Genomic DNA, 20,654 nt, shown 5'->3' with positions numbered 1-20,654 from the left:
AGTCCTGCCTTCAGGGCCCTTCCTTGGCCCTGCCCCCCGATCAAATACACACAAGGCCAGATCACTGCCCAACCAGGAGGTTCCCCATCTTCATAAGGCCTTTGCCAAGTCCTGTGACCACTGACCTCCTCTGACCCCACCTCCATCCAGCTGACCCCGCCTCCCCTTCAACTCGTCTCATGCCCCGCGCACGATGGCACTTTTCCCTAGCACACTACCTTTCGTGGGGCCCGCATCCACCGACCTTTGCAATTTTCGTACGCCCCAGCCCACCTAAGCCTTACCCTAACCATCTCGTCCCCCGTCCCCCGCCCCAGGTGGCCCGGTCCCTCCAGGCCTCGCAAGAAACCCTCTTCGTCCAACTGGCTCCAGGCCGCGCCACCTTCGACCCGGCCCTCCCCTTTGGCCGACACGCCGTCGACCCCACTTGCCTCGCACGGGCCCAGCGCGCCGCAGTCCTCGGCGTCACTCCCGGAACCCCTGGGCACTCCACGGCGGTCCCAAATTCGCGCCAAGGAATTCGCGCGCAGACTTCGGCGGCAGGGGGCGGGGGCCGAACTGAGGGGCGGGGCGCGCTCCCCGCCGCTCGGTGGACACTGGGAGTTGTAGTTTTTCCAGGCCCGGGGGCTGCTAGGAGACGGGGTGTGGTGGGGCAAGCCTTCCCGCAGAGCACGCTGGGAAAAGACCTACGGATGTGGCTACGGGTTCCAGTAGTGACTGACGGGGGAAAAAAAGCAGATTCGGTAAAAAGCCGCTGCGCGAGGCACGGCGGGAAGAGAGGCGGGAGGCCGCGCGGTGCATCCCGGGAGCAAGGGCTTCGGCGCGGAGCATTGTGGGAGGTGGACGCCGCTCCGGGGCGGGTAGGTGAGTGGGGAGGGGCGGGAAGGGTGCACATCTGGGGGAGGGAAGAGGCAATTCTGGGTGGGACAGCGGGTGGGAAGGGGCCGCGGCGGGCGGAGGTGGGAGGGGTTGTGAGAGCGGGGTGGGAGGGGCTGCACGGGGGTGGGGAGAGCGCAGCTGGACGCGGGGAGCGTCTGGAGTATTGAAGCCTGTCCGAAGACGTGGGACCCTGTCATGGACGATAATGCACCCCTGGAGATTGGTACCTGTAGATGAAAGGAGGGGGCCACCGCTGGACTGGGGGCCGCGTCTGAGCCGGAAGGGGACACAGATAAATTTAGTGACACTTCTGAGAACTGGCCACAAGTGAATAGGATCCACACCTGCAGGGAAAGAGTACATACTGGATGTAGGGAGTACACCTGGATATGGAAGCATTTCTAGGAAGCAGGGGCCACAGCTGGATGTGACCACTCATAGGGGCTCCACCTGAGGAAGGGGCAACAGCTGCACATCGGACACATAGCCAGGAAGGAGAGAGCCACAGGTGTATGAAGAATATGATGGGCTGAGGAGTCCAGGACTGAGTGTGGGAGCACATCTGGAGATGGAGCATCTTTGAGAGGGCATAGCTGTACAGCCAAGTGTAGACACGTAGAGGGGAGAGTTCCATATCATTGGGGGCACTAGAGGTTATTGCCGCATGTAGGAAACACGTCTGGAGGGGGAGGAGGTCCTGGCTGGGAGTTGAGAACACATTAGAGGGAGCGTTCAAAACTGAGCATACGAGTCATATTTTGGGAAAGGAACCCCAACTGTACCTCCGGGTCACATTTATGGAGGAGGGAAGCAGAGTTGGAGTTAGGGACCAGGATGACAGGCTCCAGCTGTCCCTGGAATAATGCAGGAGGTGAGTGGAGGCCAAAGATGGGATGGAGGTTCATATCTAGAGATTAAAGGGTGTGCATCCAACCCTGCCCCCCCCCATAGAGGCACCAGAGGCAAGACGAAAATGGAGAGAATGGGATACCTCAAGTGGAGATGTGTCTGTGGCCTCAGGCACATTTTCTTCCACCTTTCACTCAGGCAGCCCAGTATGGAGCCCCCACCTGGCATGATGGTGGGGCAGGAAGAGCAGGAGCTGCTGGAGCGGGCCTTCTTCTCGTGGGCCGAGTTCAGCCGCTTCTTCGATGCGTGGTGCCAGCAACGGCTGGCGCTCTTTTTTGTCCAGAGCTCCATGCACCTGACCCGCTGCCACTGGGCCAGGTTGCCCCCGCTGTACACACTCATCGACGTGCTCAAGTACAGCTACGTGCGGCTAGTGTGCAAGGACGTGCGTGCCCCCAGCCGGCCCGCCATCGGGTGAGTGAGCTGAGCCACCACCCTGGTGGGTGCTGGAGGGGTAAAGGAGGCAAGAGGTAGGCACAGAACCCTCCCCCAACAAGAGACTGGGAGAGAGAGATGCCAACTAAAACAGCCAACTACGCCTTGCACAGAGGCTGAAAGAGTCAAGAAGGGAAGCTTACTGACAGCGAGAGACAGACAGGGAGCTGGAGGGACAAAGTCACACACACACACAGTGAGAAACTGGGTGACCTGCACTTACACACTTTATGATCAAGACCCATAGAGAGGCAGAGAGCCACCCAAGAGACAGAAGAAGAAAGAAAAGACTAAGAAAATTCCAGAAACATGGAGACTTGGAGCCAGAGACCAAACAGAGCTAGAAAAACAGGAGCCAAGTGGGTTTTGTACCTATACAAAGATTTCAGAAACAGAACTGCAAAGGAAACCACAGAACAGAGAAAAAAACCCATCCATTCAGTAAATCCAGGGCCAGTTTCCGTGCTGGGAGCCGCCAGGGATAGTTCACTGGGGGTTGGGGGAAGGGGGAGGCAGTGTTTGAGCAAAACAGATAAATTCCCTGCCTTTCTGGAACTTTCAGACTGAGCAGAAAGATTGACATTAAATGAACAAGCTCATATATAATTCCCTCCAACTATTGTGCTACAGCAGGGGCAGGTAAGACATCCCAGAAAGCTAAGCAGCACTCAGGTGGCAAAGGGTATTTCAGTTGACCCGATTTTAAACTGGGAACGCTCCCTATAGATTGTTAGGTTTCTAATATAGGCTGAGCCTATTCCTATGTGGTAGACAGCCACCCCGGTGAGACTGGGCATTGGCACTCAGGTTTGCCCCAGACCCCACCACTCTCTGCTGCCTCACTAGCACTACTGCTTCCCTGTTTTGCCTGCCTGGCCCCTGTGGGTGCATGAGTTTGGGACCCTTGGTTGGGGAGCTGTGGACAAGAGTTGAGTGCTTAAGAACACAGGCTCTGCCTTCAGCTGCTTGCGACGGGCTCCACCATTTCCTGGATGGGTATCTTGGGCAACAAACTACATACCCAAAGCTCGGTTTTCTCATCTCTGAAATGGGGTTATCACAGTACCTGCTTCATGTGGCTGTTGGGAGGTCACCATGAGACCAGGCCCAGGAACTCGGGCGGCTGGGTAAATGGTAGCAGTTACTGGAATTGAGAGCACAGACTTCTGGGTGCAGACCATGGATGGCTCTGCGGCTGAATAGCCAGTGACATTGAGCTTGTAACTTCACCTTCTCTGGGCCTCAGTTTCCTCACTTGGGAAATGGGAGAAGTGATAGTACTGATCTCATAGGTTTTGTGAGGATTAAATGAGCTAATACATGCAAATTGTTCAGAAGAGGGCTCAGCCCCAAGTAAGCACTCTGACAGTGAGTCTCACCCATAGTGACTGACACATTGATTATGAGGTTACTGTTCTCAGTGACTTACTTGCTTCTTCTAGAGACAGAGACCCAAAGAACTGGAAGCAGGACAGCCTCAAACACACCTCATCACACAGAGGACTAGAGCATTGGAACTTGAAAGAAGCTTACTTACATCCACTCTAGATTTTCTCTGTTAACAAAATCTAATTCCAAGTAACACTTATTGAGTAGCTACCATGAGCATTCTCCTCACTGGGCATTTTGAACCCAGAGTTGGTCTCTTCCCTTGAGGAGCTCAGATCAAAAGGAGACAAATGATTAAAAAAAAAAAAAGATAGGAAATAGTGGCCCATGGTAGTGAGAGAAAGGTTGAAGAGGGAGGTAGAGGAAGATAAAAGAGTGGTTAGCTCCACCTGAGAGCTTATAGGGTAGTTCTGGAAGGCTTCCTGGAAGAGGTGACCAGTAAACAGAATCTTGAGGTTTTATTTGTTTCTATATTTATGTATATTATGTATATACAGTATTTGACTTACCCATATGGCACATGCTCTGTGCAGGCACTGTCTCAAGTGCTCTACAAATATCAGAGGGAGTCAGGGATGGGGGACAGGGGCATGACCGGCTGGGGAGGGGGCTTGGCCTGGTGACTGGGTAGACTGTGGGATGGTCCCTGGAAGGGGAGCCCAGCAATGGGGGTGGTTGATGAGCTGCTTCAAGAATGACTTGGGGCCACCTGTGTGTCCTCCTATTCCCCCAGCTCCTCAGGGTTTCCACTGGGTCACAGCCCAGGGACAGCCCATGGGCTGAGGTCCGAGCTGGAGAAAATTAGTGCAAGAGATGTGGCTGGAATGCTGTCCAGGCCCAGGCAGGCAGGGCCGAGTCCGTGGGCTGGAACTTTATCCTAAGGGCCCTGCGGGACCCAAGAGGGCTGTGAGCAGGGTCACCTGTGTAACCGCACAGGGCATGGACTGGAAGAAGGAGACGACAGCCCAGGAGGAGGCTGGGCTGAGGGTCCAGAAAACACACAGAAAGGCTTTCTTTTCAGCCACCCCTTCCCCTTCCCTGGAGGTTGCAGTGACCTCCCCAAATCACCATGCCCACCTCCCTCTCCCCTGAGCCCCTCTCAAAGGCACCTCCCTCCAGGGACAGGATTGATCAGCCTTTCCCGAGACACACCAGCTTTTGAAAACACAAAGATCTGGAGGACTTGAAAGATCAAAAAGAACTGGGTGAGTGGAGTATAAACAAATCCAAGCAGTGGCACTTGTAGGAGAAGAGAGGTGTTCTGAAAATAGTGGCTACTTTTTGCTAATTGTTTACTATGCACCAGCTTCTTTTCTAACCTCTTTACATAACTTAATCCTCGTACTTAGTCCTTTCAACAAGCATGTGAGGTTGGTATTATTAACCCCAATTTCCAGATGAGAAAACTGAGGCACAGAGAGATTAAAGGACTTTCCCAAGATAACACAGCTGCTAAGAGGAGAAGCCAGATTTGGACCTGCACTGTTTGGCAACAAAGCCCACCCTTTGAATTACCACTCTTTCTCCTCTCTCCTTTTCTCTTCCTCTCTCCTTCCCTTCCCTCATCCTTACTTCAATCATGGATTCTCAATGAGAGTTGAATGTGCTGGCACCCTAAAGATTTTTTGGTCCTAGATGCCATGCTGTTTGTCCATTCTTCTAAGAGCTTTATTTTGAGAGCCTGCTACATAGAGGGTGAATGTATTTTAGATGCTAGGGTTTCAGTGGGGTAGTTCCCCATTCATCGGGGTGCATACATTACTGATGGGCACCAATCAGACCATCACCCCAATGTGTGACGGAATCTGCCCTAGCCTGGGGGATTAAGGAAGACCTCCTGGAGGAGGTGACACTGACTCTGAATTGGGAAGGATGAGCAAGAGTTAACTGGCTTCAAAGAAGGGAGAAAGATGTTTCCGGAGGATGGAGAGAACTTACAATAGGTTGGCGGCAGTGGGGGTGGGAAAGGTGGGTGGTGTGGATAGTTTAGAAGGCATGACAGGCAGGACTTGGTGATGGCTGGTTTTGATGGGCGGTATGCCTCAGTGCCTGGGAGCATACAGTGGGATTCAGCCATTGGTGTATCATATATTTACTACACCCCTCCCAGGTGCCAGGGGCTGTACTAGCTGCTGGGTAAACAAAACAGACAAAAAGTCCTGCCCATGTGGAGTTTACACTGAGAGGTGGGTGGTATTATTCCCCCAGCCAGGTGGAGAGAAATTGCAAAACAGCCTATTGAAGCTGCTGTGAATGATTATGTGGGACCCTGGAAGTCTCTGCCAAGATGGACAGCTTCACAGAAGAAAACTTAAATAGTGTAACACACATTGAGGGAAGTGCACACATCATAGTGTGCACTTGATGCATCAAGTGTGCAACTTGATGGATTTTCCCCAAATAAAATGCACATGTTCGAGCCCCAGTCAGAGCACACAAGAGAAGTGACCATCTGATTCTCTCCCTCTCCCTCTTCTCTGCCTCTTTCCCTCCCAGGCACTGAGGATAGCTCAGTCAAATCAAGCATCAGCCCCAGACGGGGCTGCTCTGTGGATCCCGGTTGGTTACATGCGGGAGTCTGTCCCTCTATCTCCCCTCCTCCCACTTAAAAAAAATGCACATGTAACCAGCACCTGGAACAAGAGACAGAACACATCCAGTGCCAAGAAGCCACCTTAGGTCCCCCCAGCCAGTTAAGCACTCAAGGCCAAACACTATCAATCTACTGCTCGCAAAGGTTAGCTTTGCCTGTAGTCATACTTTCTGTGAACAAGACTCATGTGGGGGGACCTTTACACAGGGTAGGTTTGTGAGATCCATCCACGTTGTTGGAGATAGTACTAGTTGGTTAATTCTTATCACTGGTGAGTTTTTTTATTTTAGGAATATATTACAACTTATTTTCCTACTTTGTTGTATACTTGGGTGGTTTCAAGTGTTTAGCTAATGCCAACAGTGCTGCTTGCTGAGAACCTTCTAGTACAATCTTGCAGTGCCCGTCCTCAGACATTTGTCCTGATTGGAAGTACTACTCCTAGGGAGGCATACCATCAGCATAAGTAAATGCTGCCACGCAGTTTTCAGAAAAGCAGTGGGACCGTTGTACACTTCTGTTGATGATACATGAGAGTTCCAGTTGCTCCACATCCTCCCCAACGTGATGTTGTCGGTCTCTCATGTGGTCACACTGGTGGAGTGGAGTGGCGTTTTCTTAGGCTTTAAACTTGTATTGCCTTGTCGACTGAAGAGTTTGAGAGACTTTTTGTGTATACAAAGTCTTCAAACAGGAACCTAACTCCCGTTGTTTATGGGGGCATAAAAAACACACAGGATGCTAAATACCAGCTAGGGCTGTTTGGGGGGCAAAGGGGGAAGGCACTTTTGGAGACCGTTCACCATGGACCTCAACTTTCGATTTTGTTATTGCTAAATCAGAGGCAGATACAGGAATACCTGAAATGTTTTATTTTCTTAAAATTGTTTGACATGAATAACAAAACATGCATTCACTTTTGATGGCACTGGGGTGGTGGGTACACAGTCACAGCAAACACAGGGCCCGCCACCTTCCAGACACTGTCTGAGTGCTTTCCATATATCAATGCTTAATCCTCACAGCTGCCCTATGAGAAAGCTATTATAATAACCTCTTTAAAAAAACGATTTTATTTATTGATTTGAGAGAGAAAGGTGGAGCGGGGGTAAGGGGAAAGGAACAAGAAACGTCAACTCATAGTTTCTTCTCTTTTGTGCCTTAACCGGGCAAACCTGGGGTTTCAAACTGGCAACCTCAGTATTCCTGGTCGAGACTTTACCCACCAGACCACCACAGGTCAGCCCATACATCTTTTTAAAAAAAAAAACACACACACACACAAAAAAAACCAAATGAGGAAACTGAGACACAGAGACCTGAAGTGGCTTACCCAAGGTCAGGCACCTGGCATATTCTTAAGGCCCTCTGCTCTTCTCTATGCTTGAAACCAATTCTTAATTTTAAATAATAATAATAACAAAAGAGAAGGCAGAAGAGGGCAGCAGGGTGGTGTGACAGCAGGCACGGTTGTGTGTCCCCCCCCCCCCCCCGCAGGCACCACGAGGCTGGCTGCCCCGCCTTCATCATCGTCAAGCTGAGCCCACTGCGCGACCGCCTCGTTGTGACGGAGTGCCAGCTGACCCACTCGCACCCGGCCTGCCCGATCGAGTTCGCCTACTACTTCCGCCCCGGCCGCCTGCTAGCCAACACCTGCCTGCCGGTGCGCACCACCAACAAGATCTCCAAGCAGTTCCTGGCCCCGGCCGACGTACACCGCCTGCTCTCCTACTGCAAGGACCGCGACCACGGCGTCATCGACGCGCTGCGCGTGCTCGAGGGGCTCTTCCACACTGACCCTGAGGCCAAGGTGGGGTCTCGGGAGAGGCAGGCTGGGGTGGGTCATTCATTCATTCATTCATTCATTCATTCATCCTCCCGCCCACCCATTTACTCCTTTCATTCATTCCTTCGCGCAGTCATTCAGTAAGTACTTACTGAGGCATTGGAGATGCAGTAGCGGAGAAGGCGCACGCGGTCCCCGCCCACAGAGAACTCACCCTTCTAGCGCGGCGCTGCCCAGTAGAACTTCCTGCGGTGATGGGAATGGTCTGATTCCGCGCTGCCCAGCAGGGTAACCCCAGCCACGTTGGCTATTTGAGCGCTTGAAATGTGGCCAGTAAGACCGAGGAACTGGATTTTAGTTTTTATTTCATTGTAACGAACTAAAATTTAATTTAGATAGCCACGGGTGGCTGTTGGCCTCCTTGCAGAGGTAACTGCTAGAACTAGCTTACAATTGTAGTGGGACAAACCAGCAATAGACAGGCACATCCGAATATGATATAATGTCAGTAGGGTTGGGTGCTAGAAAGAAGAGGATTCAAAATATGAGAGGCACTACTTTAAAAAAAAAACAATGTCTTTTAAACAACTACACGTATAAGAAATGCATGAATGGTAAGTATACCATTTGATGCGTGTTAACAAAGTGGAAACCCCCGCACCCAGATCAAGCGTTAGATGGAAGGGTGCTGTGTTCCATAACGAGGACAGGGACTGTTAGTTGACCACCATTCTGTCTTCAGAGGGAAGCGAGGTCCAGGCAGAGGGACCAGCCAATGCAAAGGCTTAGAGGCGGGAGCGGGCTCCACCTGCTGGAGGGACAGCGAGAGCGCTGCCCCTCCCTGAGAAATCTTTCTGCTGCTTTGATCCAGCCTCAGGGCGGGGGTGGACGTGAAGGGAAAGGGAGGAAAGAGAAGAGAAAAGAAAAGAAAATTTCTCTCCCCTGGCGGTGCTTTTCTCCCACGCATGGAGGTGGTCCCGACTCAGGGTAAGGTGAGGAACAAGCCTGAGGTGGGGATGAGGGCTCCAGGCCTGATTTGGAAGGTGTCACCAGAATTGTAAAAACACCATGGCTGTGGCATCCAGGTGCAGGAAGATGGGGCTCCGTCCCGACATAAGTACCATATCTGTCAGGAAGGGACATTAATTAAGGCTTCTGCCCACAAGTGCCACATCAGGTCAGGTCAGTTTTACTCACATTTTATGGCCAAAGCAAGTCACATAATCCTGCTTAATTGCAGGAGGGCAGATAGGTTTAGTCCCGCCAAGTGCCTGGAATGGGAGAGCCATGATTACTTGGCAAATGACAAGTCACAGGCTCACAGAGGGCAGTTTCACCAAGGGTCTGCCTGAGCCCTGTCTGAAGCTGGGCACATTTTCCTGCTCTGCAGTCACAGGTGTCCTGCAACTACCGTATTTCCCCATGTATAAGTCGATCCCACATATAAGACGCACCTTAATTTTGGGGCCCGAAATTTGAAGAAAAATGTATTACATAAAGTTATTGAACTCAAGTTTTATTCCTCATAAAATTCATACAACTCTTCATCACTGTCAAAACTCCCATCTATTAGCTGTCCTCATCTGTGTCTGATGATGAATCACTGTCTTCAACAATGAGCGCAAAAACAAGCACATAAAGCAGGAAATGCAATTTTTAAAAATCTACAACCACTGTATAAGACGCACCCAGTTTCTAGACCCCAAATTTTTTGAAACAAAGTGCATCTTATACATGGGGAAATACGATGTCTTGGCATTTTTGCAGCTCCCAGACAGACGTTCTCTGTGCATACAGCCACTTTTTACACCATACCAGCCAATTCTGGGCAATACAGTAACAGCCAGAAACTTGATTTTATTTATAGTGCTATATGCTAAGCTTTATTTTCATTCTAGCTGTTCCATTTACTGGCTGTGAGCATCCAAAAAGTTGTAAACAAGTTATTTAGCTTCTCTGAGCCTCAATTTGTTCATCTGTAGAAGGGGGATAGTAATAGATACTACTTCATAGGATTGTTAGGATTGTTGTGTAAGGATCACGTGTGTGTGTGTGTGTGTGTGTGTGTGTGTGTAAAGAAACAATGCCCAGGCCCTGGCCGGTTGGCTCAGTGGTAGAGCGTCGGCCTGGCGTGTAGGAGTCCCGGGTTCGATTCCCGGCCAAGGCACACAGGAGAAGCGCCCATCTGCTTCTCCACCCTTCCCCCTCTCCTTCCTCTCTGTCTCTCTCTTTCCCTCCCGCAGCCGAAGCTCCATTGGAGCAAGGATGGCTGGGGCGCTGAGGATGGCTCTGTGGCCTCTGCCTCAGGCGCTAGAATGGCTCTAGTCACAACAGAGCGATGCCCCAGATGGACAGAGCATCACCCCCTGGTGGGCGTGCCGGGTGGATCCTGGTCAGGTGCATGCGGGAGTCTGTCTGACTGCCTCCCCATTCCTGGCTTCAGAAAAATACAAAAAAAAAAAAAAAAAAAAAAGAAACAATGCCCAGAAAATAGGGAACCCTGAATGGTTTAGCTATTAATTCTGTTCCCTCAATTTCATCTTTGGAATAGTCTGGACAACAGGATTGTTCTGATCACGTGTTGCAGGAGGAGGACAGACACTCACGTATAGGAAGAGATGTGGATGGAAAGTGTGTGGTCTCTGATGTTCATGTTTGTGGAACCCACCTTCTGTGGTCGATCCACCCCAGTGCCACTGATCCATGTGTCTGAGATGACACCCACACTCATTGAGGTCCTCAAACCTGCTCCTCCCTGGGCTGCTCTGTCTGTGCACATGGACAGCCATCCAGCATGATTCAAGCCAATGCCTCTGCGTCAGGCCTGTGTGATCACTCCTGTGGAGGCCACAGGGTATAGTGGTCAGGAACATGGACCCTGCGCCCAAGCTGCCTCGGTTCAGGCTCCCAACCCTGCTGCTTACTACTTGCTGTGACCTTGAGCAAGCAGCTGAGTCTCTTCATGCCTCAGTTTCCCCATCTGAAAAATGCAGGCGGTAATTAACAGTACCTGTTGTATAGGGTTACTATAAGGATTAAAATAGTTCACGCCTTGGAACTGCACCCGACACAGAGAAGTGGCTTCCTGTGTGGCGTTTGCTCTCCTCAGCATGTTAGGTCCCTGAAATGGTCTCGTGTATTTCTTCATCTTGTTTTGCAGCCTGTCTCTTCCCACTCGAAGGATCAGGGTGACCCTACTCAGTGCCTGAACCAGCACATGGCACGTCATATTTGCTCAGTAAATATTTAGTAGATAAATTCATCATTCACTTATGTATCCTCCACTTTCATTGAATGTCATCACATGCCATTAAGTGTCACCCACATAGTCCCCTTTTTTCCCGACCATTCTTAATGACTTGGACCCAGCCCCACCACTTGTTAGTTCCATGACCTTGGGCAGTCACTCCCGGGTGTAGCTCCCTGAGACCACCTGCAGGTTCAGTTAGGACTCAAAACTCAGCCAAGCTGTCACACTCCTGGCTACAGTGTATTACAGAGACAGGATACAGATTAAAATGAGCAGAGGGGGAGGGCACATGCAGTGTCCCAAAGAAACTAGACCTGAGCTTCCAGTTGTCTCTCCTGGTGGAATTGTGTGGACAGTGCTTGGTCCTCCCAGGCGCAGTGTATGACAACACACATAGAATATTGCCAACCAGAACCAATCACTTGAGCCTTGGTGTCCAGGGTTTTTGTTGGGGCTCAGGCACATAGACATGACTGCCTGCCTGCATGGCTGACCTTAGTCACCAGCCCCTCCAAATGCTCCTGCATTTCCCAAGACCCCACCATAAGTCACACTGTTAGCATAGACTATGTATCTAGAGGGGCCCAAGGCCCCCAGATAAACAAAGACATTCTTGCCAGGCAGGACGTGCCAAGGGCTTAGGGGCTCTCTCCCAGGCGCCAAGCAGGAGCCTAACCTTTCTTTGGGATGTTCAGGGTTTGGACAACTCAGACCTGCTGAGTTAATCTTTACTAAATACCTGGGATTTTTCAGCCTCAGTTTCCAGTATCTGCAATATAAGGAAAATAATGGTCCACTCTAAGCAGTGACCCTTGCTCACTCAGAAGGCCCCCTCATCAACCTCAGTGCCATTGGGCATTCTCTTTACTATGTCCTCCTTGCTTAGGAGATAATCATAACAGCTGACATTCACTAAACACCTCTTGCCAGGCACCCTTCGACATGCTTTATATGGATTAACCCATTAATCCTGATATCTACTCTACACGGTTGATGTAATTACGCTCCCTGCCTTTGCAGATGGGAACAGTTGAGGCACAGAGAAGTTCAGAAATTGCTCCTAAGTCACACAGCTGATACGTAAAGGAACCTGGATTTGTCTCCTCTGCACAACCTGGCTCCAGGGCCCCGAAGCTCCTCACTAGCCAGTCGCTGGTCCTCTCAGCTGACATTAACACTGGTCTGCCATTGCTGGTGGACACTCAGCTGGTCCAGCAGGCCAGGACTGGGGCCTGCCTCTGTCCCTTCTCAAGGCCTAGCACAGTGTCAGCACGCAGTAGGTGCTCAATAAATGCCATTTAATGAACAAATGGCTGTTCAAGAAAAGCTCATGTGCCCTCTTTAAAAAGAAAACCCAGAATCAGAAATCTTAAGTTTTCCCGATAAGGATAGAAATCAGCTTCTAATTAGCTGAGTGCTTGCCAGCCCTGGGCAGGTCTCAAGGCAAATATATTTTGCTGTGTTTGCCTTTCTCTTATTCCTGACTCCCAAGGAAAAAAAGATAAAAAACTGACCTAGTACTATAGAAGCATGTAAATGCTTTCTAACCCGCTTATACGTATTGCAATTTTTTTGAGTTGTAACTGACATATGATGTTAGTCTCAGTGATTCAATATTCGTATATATTGTGAAACGATCGCCACAATACATCTAGTTAGCGTCCAATGACTTTTATCTTTACATGGGTTTCTAGACCAGAAATAGAACGTCCTGTGATGATGCGAATGTTCTAGATTGGGGATATCCAGTAGAGTAGCCACTGGCCTCGTGTGGCTCTTGGACACTTGAAATATGACTAGTGTGACTGAGGGAGGGGTTAATTTTTTAAAATATATTTTTAAATCTTAAATAATTTAGCTACTTTGGCTAATGGCTACCGTACTGGATGGAGCAGTTCTAATAGATGGAAACATCTGTTGAGATAAGTTAAATCATAAAGTAATAGCATAAAAATGAATGATGGTTGAAAATAAATTATAGTAGTGTTGTAACTAATTCAGTGGTAAGTTTACTCAGCTTTTTCATGAAATTGATTGCATTCCAATACTGTGTGAGATGCTCAGTGTATGATTCAGGGTTAGGAAATTGCCTTGTTCTCTGGATTCTACTAGGCATTTCTTATTTTTAACCTTGGGAGTTTAGAACTGTGCAGTGCTTTGTAACTGGTCTTGTGGAATGAGATCGGGTAATGGCAGAACATCTGTGGAGAGACTGTGTTGGAATCCTGGTTCTGCAGCCTGAGTCAGCTCCGACAGGGCCTGGCCGAAGCAGTCCTGGCTGCCTGCCTGGTCAAGGGGCTCTAACTCAGCTGCTGATCTCCCTGCTCCATTAAGAGGCTTTTGTGCAATAATAATGAGGCCAAGGCAGGTGAGAGGAACGGAAGATGAGGTCCTGCGGCCTGACTGCGCGGCCCATAGTGCGGGGTGAACTCTGAATTTAAGTGTGATGCAAAGTCCTGGAAAAGGCATTTAAGCTGGGACAGGGGTATTGAAAATGCCCCTCTGGCACCCCTGTGGGGAACAGACAAGAGAGTCTGGGTGGAGACAGGTAGCAAGTGCAGTGAGGAGACGGCTGTAGTAACCTGGGTGAGAGATGGCGGTGTCTGTGGGTGTGGGGAGAGTGGTCCGATTCTCGAGTCATTATGAAGGTTGCTTCTAGGACTTAGGGATGGATTGCATGGAGAGGGTGGAGAAAGAGGGAAGCCAGGAATTAGCCCTGAATGTTGGGCCTGAGCTATGGGGTGGATGGGAGAGGCATTGGTGGACATGGGGCTGACCAAGAAGGAGCAGGTTGGGGGAGTGAGAAGCAAGCATGGCTTTGGGCCACTAGTCTCAAGGGACACATGAGCTATGCAAGGGGCCACATTGCTACAAAGGCAGTTGAGTAGGTCTAATGCCTGGAGATACAGAACTGGAGGTATTAGCTTGGAGGAGACGGCTGTGTAACTAGGTGACTAGGCTGTGTGAGGTCACCTTGGCAGACCCTAGGGAAGGGGGAAAGGATGGGCTGGAACAGGCTCTGCGGCACTGCAACATTTAGAGGTAGGGTGGAGGAGGAGAAGCAAAGGAGACTGCAGACATGTCTGGGAGGAGGGAGGACCGCCAGGCATCTTCAGGTGACAGAAGCCAAGAGAGACCCGAGTTCCAGAAAGGAGGCAGGGTTACCATTCTGAACACTGCTGAGCACTCAAGTCAGACACTGGTAGTAGCTGGGATTTGATACATGCAGCTCATTCCTAGCTTCGGACACAAATTATCTCATTTGAGCCTCACCACTTGCCCGAGGGCTCAGAGCTACTAAGAGGCAGACCCATGATTCAAAAACAGACTTCATACCCTAACCTCTGCTCCAGAGACGTGGGCCTTGGATGTCACCACACACTCACGCATCCGTGCGCTCACTCATTCAGGGTGCCCTGAGCTGTTTCTGTGGGCTAGTGTCGGAAATGCAACAACATCCTTGTGGGGCTTACATCTTAGGGCAGGCAAATCAGCAAGTAAAGATGTGACATGCTTCAGGGTGGTGAGTGCCATGGCCGGAGGGGGTTAGAGAGAGCTGGAGTGTTTGCTTGGCTGGGCGGTCTGCAAAGACCTTTATGAGGACGTAGTCTTTGAACAGAGAGGATAATTAAAGTGATAAGGAACGCTTAGCAAGCACTTCCTACTTGAGTGAGTATTGTTGAATAATAGTAAGATCATTTATGCCTGGCAGCATTGTAAATGCTTTCATTGATTTCATCCTTCCAATCACAGCGATACTCTCATCACCATCATTTTACAAATGAGATGGAGGTCAGGGAAGTTGCCGGAAGCCACACCACCAGAAGTCAGTTCTCCAGCATCTCAGCGCAGTGTGGCTCCCGAGGCTCTGTGGGATCGCACTCTCCGTGCTTGAGGGAATGAATACTCAGTTCCCAGAGGGGAAGGAGGGGAACAGGAGGTTAAGGAGGAAACTGAGGCACAGAGGTTAAGTCATGAGGTTAGAAAGTGGTAGGGCCCAGACTCGAACCTCGTGGTCTATGTGCTTTCTTACTCCCCCAGGGGCTCTCACACTGGAGCGCTCATGGGAATCTCCTGGAAGACTTGGCACAATAGGTTTCTAGGTCCCGCCCCCAGAGTTTCTGACTCAGCAGGTCTGGGGTGGGCCTGAGAATGTGCATTTCTGTCAAGATGCTGACTGGTGATGCTGATGCTGTCTGTCCAGTGCCCAACCCTTGAGAACTACTGCCTAAGACTGCCTCTCAGCGCCTGAAGAAATGAACACCTTGTTCCCAGGAGAGGAAGCAGACTCAAAGAGGCTGTCTAGTGTGCAAAAATCACACAGCTATTAGATGTGGTGCCAGATCGCTAACCCAGGCAATTGGCCTCCAGAGCCCACATTGTTAACCATTCCCCTGCACTGCCTCCTGCCGGTAAAAGTAATAACTGCATGCCCACATAAATGAATGGATTCCCAATTCCCCCAGCCGAGGAAACGGAGGTCCGGGGAGCTGGGCATGGCAACGCCCAGCATACCCTGACCTCCTTCCCTGCCTCCCTGCCCTGGCCCGCAGGTGAAGCTGGTGTTCATGGAGAACCAGGCAGTGGTGGAGACCGTGTTTTTCCTGACGTCGCCCACGCGGGCGCTGCTGCGGCGCTTCCCGCGCATGCTCCTGGTGGACCGGCTGCCGGGACTGCAGGGAGCATTGGACCTGCTGGCGGTGCTGTGCGTGGACGGTGCGGGCCACGCACGCCAAGCCGCCTGCTGCGTGGCGCGCCCGGGGACACCCAGCCTGCTGCGCTTTGCGCTGGCCTCGCTGCTGCAGAGCGCGCCAGATGTCAAGGGCCGAGTGCGCTGCCTGACGGCGGGGCCAGAGGTGACCGCGCAGCTGTCCGCCGTGCGCCAGCTGCTGCCCGGCGCGCGCGTTCAGATCTGCCGCGCGCAGGGCCTTGAGACGCTCTTCAGCAAGGCGCAGGAGCTGGGCGGCGCCGGCTGTGAGGACCCGGGCCTGTGGCCGCGCTTGTGTCGTCTTGCCGGCGCCCTGTCACCTGCCGCCTACGCCGAAGCGCTAGCGGAGCTGCGCGCCCACGGCCCAGCCGCCTTCGTCGACTACTTCGAGCGCAACTGGGCGTCCCGCCGCGACATGTGGGTGCGCTTCCGCGCCTTCGAGGCAGCCCGAAATCTGGACGCGTGTGCCCTGGTGCGCGGCCACCGCCGACGCCTGCTGCGCCACCTCAGTCCCTCCCGCAGCATGGCGCAGTGCCTTCGTGACCTGGTGGCCATGCAGTGGGCTGATGCGTCAGGAGATGTGGCGCCCGATGACCCTGACTGTGGGATGGCTTGGCCAGAGGGCAAGCCTGGGAGGAGACCCGACCTAGAGATGGAGAGGATGAGGGGCCTGGAGAATGGAGACTGGGGAGGGACCCCAAATGAAGGAAGAATTTGGAGAGGCGCTGAGTTGGAGGAGTGGGCCAGACAACTGGAGTCTGGAGGCCAGGATGGGGCTCAGTTAGAAGCTGAGAAGGGGAGAGGGTTGCAAATCCGATATTGGAGAGGTGTCCAGCTGGAGAACCAGAAGGTGAGAGGGCTAGAAGGAAGTGTCTGGAGAAGGGCCCGACTGGAGAACGAACACTTCAGAGGGCCAGAGATCAGGGGCTGGAGGGGGGCCCAGTTGGAGGGTGAGAATGATTGGGGACTGGAAGGTTATGTCTGGAGGGGACCCTACTTGGAGGACCAGGGGCTGAGAAGATTGGAAGGGTATACCTGGAGGGTGGCCCAGCCGGAGGATAGAAGGATTAGAGTCCTGCAGACCACAGCCGGCAGGAGGACTCAGTTTGACTATGAGAGGGCCAGGAGTCTTGAAGGGAGCACCTGCAGGGGGGCACGGGTGCATGATGAAAAGATTTCTAGACTGAAAACCAGAGACCAGAAGGGGCCTCAGGTGGAAGTGGAGAAGGGAGGGGAGCTGGGGGTCAGAAACTGGAGGGGCCTCCATTTGGAGAAGCCACTGGAGTTGGTCCCTGAGAACAGAGACCAAAGGGGACTGCACTGGGGAGATGAAAGGAGAGGACCAGAAGTGAAAGAGAAAGGAGTGAGGTTGGGGATCAAAAGAAGAAGGGGCCTGGAGGACATAGTTCTGGTCCAGCTAGGGGACACAAGGGTGACAGACCTCGAGAATGGAGATGGAGGGGAAGCTCAGTCTGGGAGTCCCAAGAGCAGAGGAAGGAAAAGAAGGGAGAGTGTGGACACAGTGGGGAGGTGTCTAGGGCTGGAGAATGGATTCGTGTGTGGTACCCCCGTAGGAACTGTGTTTGAAGATGATCCAGAATGGGTAGTGACAAGAAAAATGTACCTGGCTGCAGGGGACAGCCTGCTGGAAGGACATGAAGAAGATCCAAGGGGACCAAAGAGATCTTGTTGCCCTTTGGGAGAGGAGGTGGACCTGGAGCCCCTGGCCAAGTTCCGAGCAGCCTGTGGGCCAGAGCTGGCAGACCTGGTGGCTGAGGAGCTGGCCTTCGCCAGGCAGCACGGAACCTGGAGTTTCCACATGATTGGAGCCGGCTTTGCTCTTAAGGATGGCACCTCAGACTTCTTCCTGGATGGGGCTCTGACGCGCTGCAGTTGCTCCATCCACGCCGCTCGGCATCTGCCCTGCCGCCACCTCTTCGCCGCGCGCCTCCTCACAGGGGCAGCCTTATTCCACGTGGACCTGCTCAGGGACTGCTGGGGCAGAGCCCCAGAGTCCTGACCCTCAGGCCCCTGCCCGCCACCCTCCACTGTGAGGGCGGGAGGGCATTCTTTGATCCCAAAGATAAGCAGGCTGAAGCCAAGGAGGCCAGCCCAGTCCCTCTGGCCATCTCCTGGGTCACCCAGGGACCTCATCTTGGCAGTTACCTCTCTGGGCCTGAAGGGGAGTTGTCAGTGGTCTCCAAGGTCCTGGAGTCGCAGGTGTGAAGGATGGTGGAGGCCAGGGTGGATTCTGAGGGCTTCCTCAGAATATGAGGAAGAGGTATAAACAGGGTTAGGCCCGGACAGAAGGAAGAAAAGGACAAACTGATGGGAGGGAGGACAGCAGGCCCTGGGGACAACCTGGCAGGAATAGATGTTAAGTCCAGGGAGCGCAGGGGGTGAAGGGGAAAAGCAAAGAAGAAAGTAAGAGGAAGAAAGGAGAGGTAAAGGGAGAAAAGACAAGGAGATGGAAATGGCAGAGAGAGGGAAGAGACGAAGCTAAAGGGAGAAGAAATGGGAAAAAGCAGAGGGAGGCCGAATAGGAGAGGAGAACAGACAAAGGGAAGGAGACAAGGGTGGAGGAGAGGGGAGAAGAAAAGGAGACACAACAAAGGAAAAGTGTGGCAGATGGGGAGGAAAGAAAGAAAAGGGGGGTGATTTGGATCATTTCTCCAAGGGCCGGAGGCTTGGATCCCTGTTACCCTCTGATTAGTCATTCCCAGAAGACAGTGCAAGCTGGGAGCCTGGTGGGATGGACTGGGGGCCCTCCAGCCAGAGCAGTCGGGACTATTATGCTTCTAGGTGGGAATAAAACAGTATTTTTTTTGGTCTCCATGCTGAGTTTTGGCTTATGGGGGAGAGTCAGAGGCCCAGACCTGAAGGGAAATTGATACCATCCAGCACTCCTTCATTCTTTCAATAAAGCTTGTTGGGGCCAGACAGAACGAAGGGGCCCAGAATGAGTCCAGCTCCATGGCAGCTTAGGCTTCCTCCCGAGGGACTTGAACCTCCACATGCCCCACATACACAGCTCAATCCCTTCAGGCCTCTGCTCAAATGCCACTTCCTCCTAAGTGCCATCCCTGAACAGTTCGTCTAAAGCAGGGGTCAGGAACCTTTTTGGCTGAGAGAGCCATGAACGCCACATATTTTAAAATGTAATTCCATGAGAGCCATACAACAACCTGTGTACGTTAAGCATTATCCAATAAAATTTGGTGTCCTGGAGGACAGCTGTGATTGGCTCCAGCCACCCGCAACCATGAACATGAGCGGTAGGAAATGAATGAATTGTAATACATAAGAATTTTTTATTTATTTATTTTTTTTGTGTGTGTGTATTTTTCTGAAGCTGGAAACGGGGAGAGACAATCAGACAGACTCCCGCATGCGCCCGACTGGGATCCACCCAGCACGCCCACCAGGGGCGACGCTCTGCCCACCAGGGGGCGATGCTCTGCCCCTCCGGGCGTCACTCTGCCGCGACCAGAGCCACTCTAGCGCCTGGGGCAGAGGCCAAGGAGCCATCCCCAGCGCCCGGGCCATCTTTGCTCCAATGGAGCCTTGACTGCGGGAGGGGAAGAGAGAGACAGAGAGGAAGGAGGGGGTGTGGAGAAGCAAATGGGCACTTCTCCTATGTGCCCTGGCCAGGAATCGAACCCGGGTCCCACACACGCCAGGCCGACGCTCTACCTCTGAGCCAACTGGCCAGGTCCGAATTTTTTATATTTTTAACATTATTTTTTTATTAAAGGTTTGTCTGTGAGCCAGATGCAGCCATCAAAAAAGCCACATCTGGCTCAGAAGCCATAGGTTCTCAACCCCTGGTCTAAAGAGAACTTTTGGTTCTCTTTAAAGAAACCATTGTTTCTCAACATTGTTCTTTACAACACTTAGCACTACCTGAATTTATACCACATAGCTCTTTACCAGTTCAGCAGTGGTTAAGTTTACAGAGTATAAAGCCAGACTGTCTCAGTCAAATCCCAGCTCCGTTACCTACTTGCTATGTGACGTGTGGTTACCATTCTCTCTCTGTCACAGTTTGGGAATAATAATAGTACCTATTTGGATAGATGAATGAGCATGTGTACCAGTGTTCAAACATTCCACTTCCCCCAAAGGCTCGCAGTTACCTATTAACATACCCTTTTCTTCAAATGATCTGTGTTCCCCACTTTTAAAAGTCAATCTGCCCCCACCAAAATGTAAGCTCTATTTTGTTTCCCATCCCCCTCCACTATCTAAAACAGTGGTCTCCAACCCCCGGGCCACGGACCGGTACCGGTCCATGGGCCATTTGGTACCAGTCCGTAGAGAAAGATAAATAACTTACATTATTTCTGTTTTATTTATATTTAAGTCTGAACGATGTTTTATTTTTTTTAATGACCAGATTCAGCCCTGGCCGGTTGGCTCAGTGATAGAGCATCAGCCTGGCGTGCAGAAGTCCTGGGTTCGATTCCCGGCCAGGGCACACAGGAGGGGCTCCCATCTGCTTCTCCACCTCTCCCCCCTCTCCTTCCTCTCTGTCTCTCTCTTCCCCTCCCACAGCGAGGCTGGAGCAAAGATGGCCCGGGCGCTGGGGATGGCTCCTTGGCCTCTGCCCCGGGCGCTAGAGTGGCTCTGGTCGCAACAGAGCAACGCCCCGGAGGGGCAGAGCATCGCCCCCTGGTGGGCAGAGCGTCGCCCCTGGTGGGCGTGC

General features: G+C 51.9%; 2 protein-coding genes across 5 annotated transcripts in view; one reads left to right on the top strand and one right to left on the bottom strand.

The window, feature by feature from the left end:
• The window catches only part of LIG1 (DNA ligase 1), a 36,913-nt gene extending 36,248 nt beyond the window's left edge, over nucleotides 1-665 (bottom strand). For all 4 annotated transcript variants that reach the window (XM_066271665.1, XM_066271664.1, XM_066271668.1 and 1 more), the window contains exon 1: nucleotides 432-665. The gene's annotated coding sequence lies outside the window, so the exon portion shown is untranslated. The remainder of the gene's footprint in view (nucleotides 1-431) is intronic.
• ZSWIM9 (zinc finger SWIM-type containing 9) lies at nucleotides 194-19,167 on the top strand. Its single transcript, XM_066266682.1, has 6 exons — nucleotides 194-223; nucleotides 318-589; nucleotides 739-864; nucleotides 1,927-2,202; nucleotides 7,703-8,015; nucleotides 15,795-19,167. The coding sequence occupies exons 1-6, from the start codon at nucleotides 194-196 to the stop codon at nucleotides 17,967-17,969; spliced, it is 3,192 nt and encodes a 1,063-aa protein (XP_066122779.1). The 3' UTR covers nucleotides 17,970-19,167.
• Nucleotides 19,168-20,654: the final 1,487 nt, after the last annotated feature.

Source organism: Saccopteryx bilineata, chromosome 3, assembly GCF_036850765.1.
Source record: "Saccopteryx bilineata isolate mSacBil1 chromosome 3, mSacBil1_pri_phased_curated, whole genome shotgun sequence".
Taxonomy (NCBI): domain Eukaryota; kingdom Metazoa; phylum Chordata; class Mammalia; order Chiroptera; family Emballonuridae; genus Saccopteryx; species Saccopteryx bilineata.
Note: the sequence above shows the minus strand (reverse complement) of the source record. Positions and strands in the feature narration are given on the sequence as shown.

Bases quoted from the DNA above. Each gene is read 5' to 3' on its own strand.
- ZSWIM9 (XM_066266682.1), top strand. From the start codon at position 194: ATGGCACTTTTCCCTAGCACACTACCTTTC. The intron at 224-317 runs GTGGGGCCCGCA...CCCCCGCCCCAG, and splicing joins TCCCTAGCACACTACCTTTC to GTGGCCCGGTCCCTCCAGGC. The intron at 8,016-15,794 runs GTGGGGTCTCGG...CCTGGCCCGCAG, and splicing joins ACACTGACCCTGAGGCCAAG to GTGAAGCTGGTGTTCATGGA.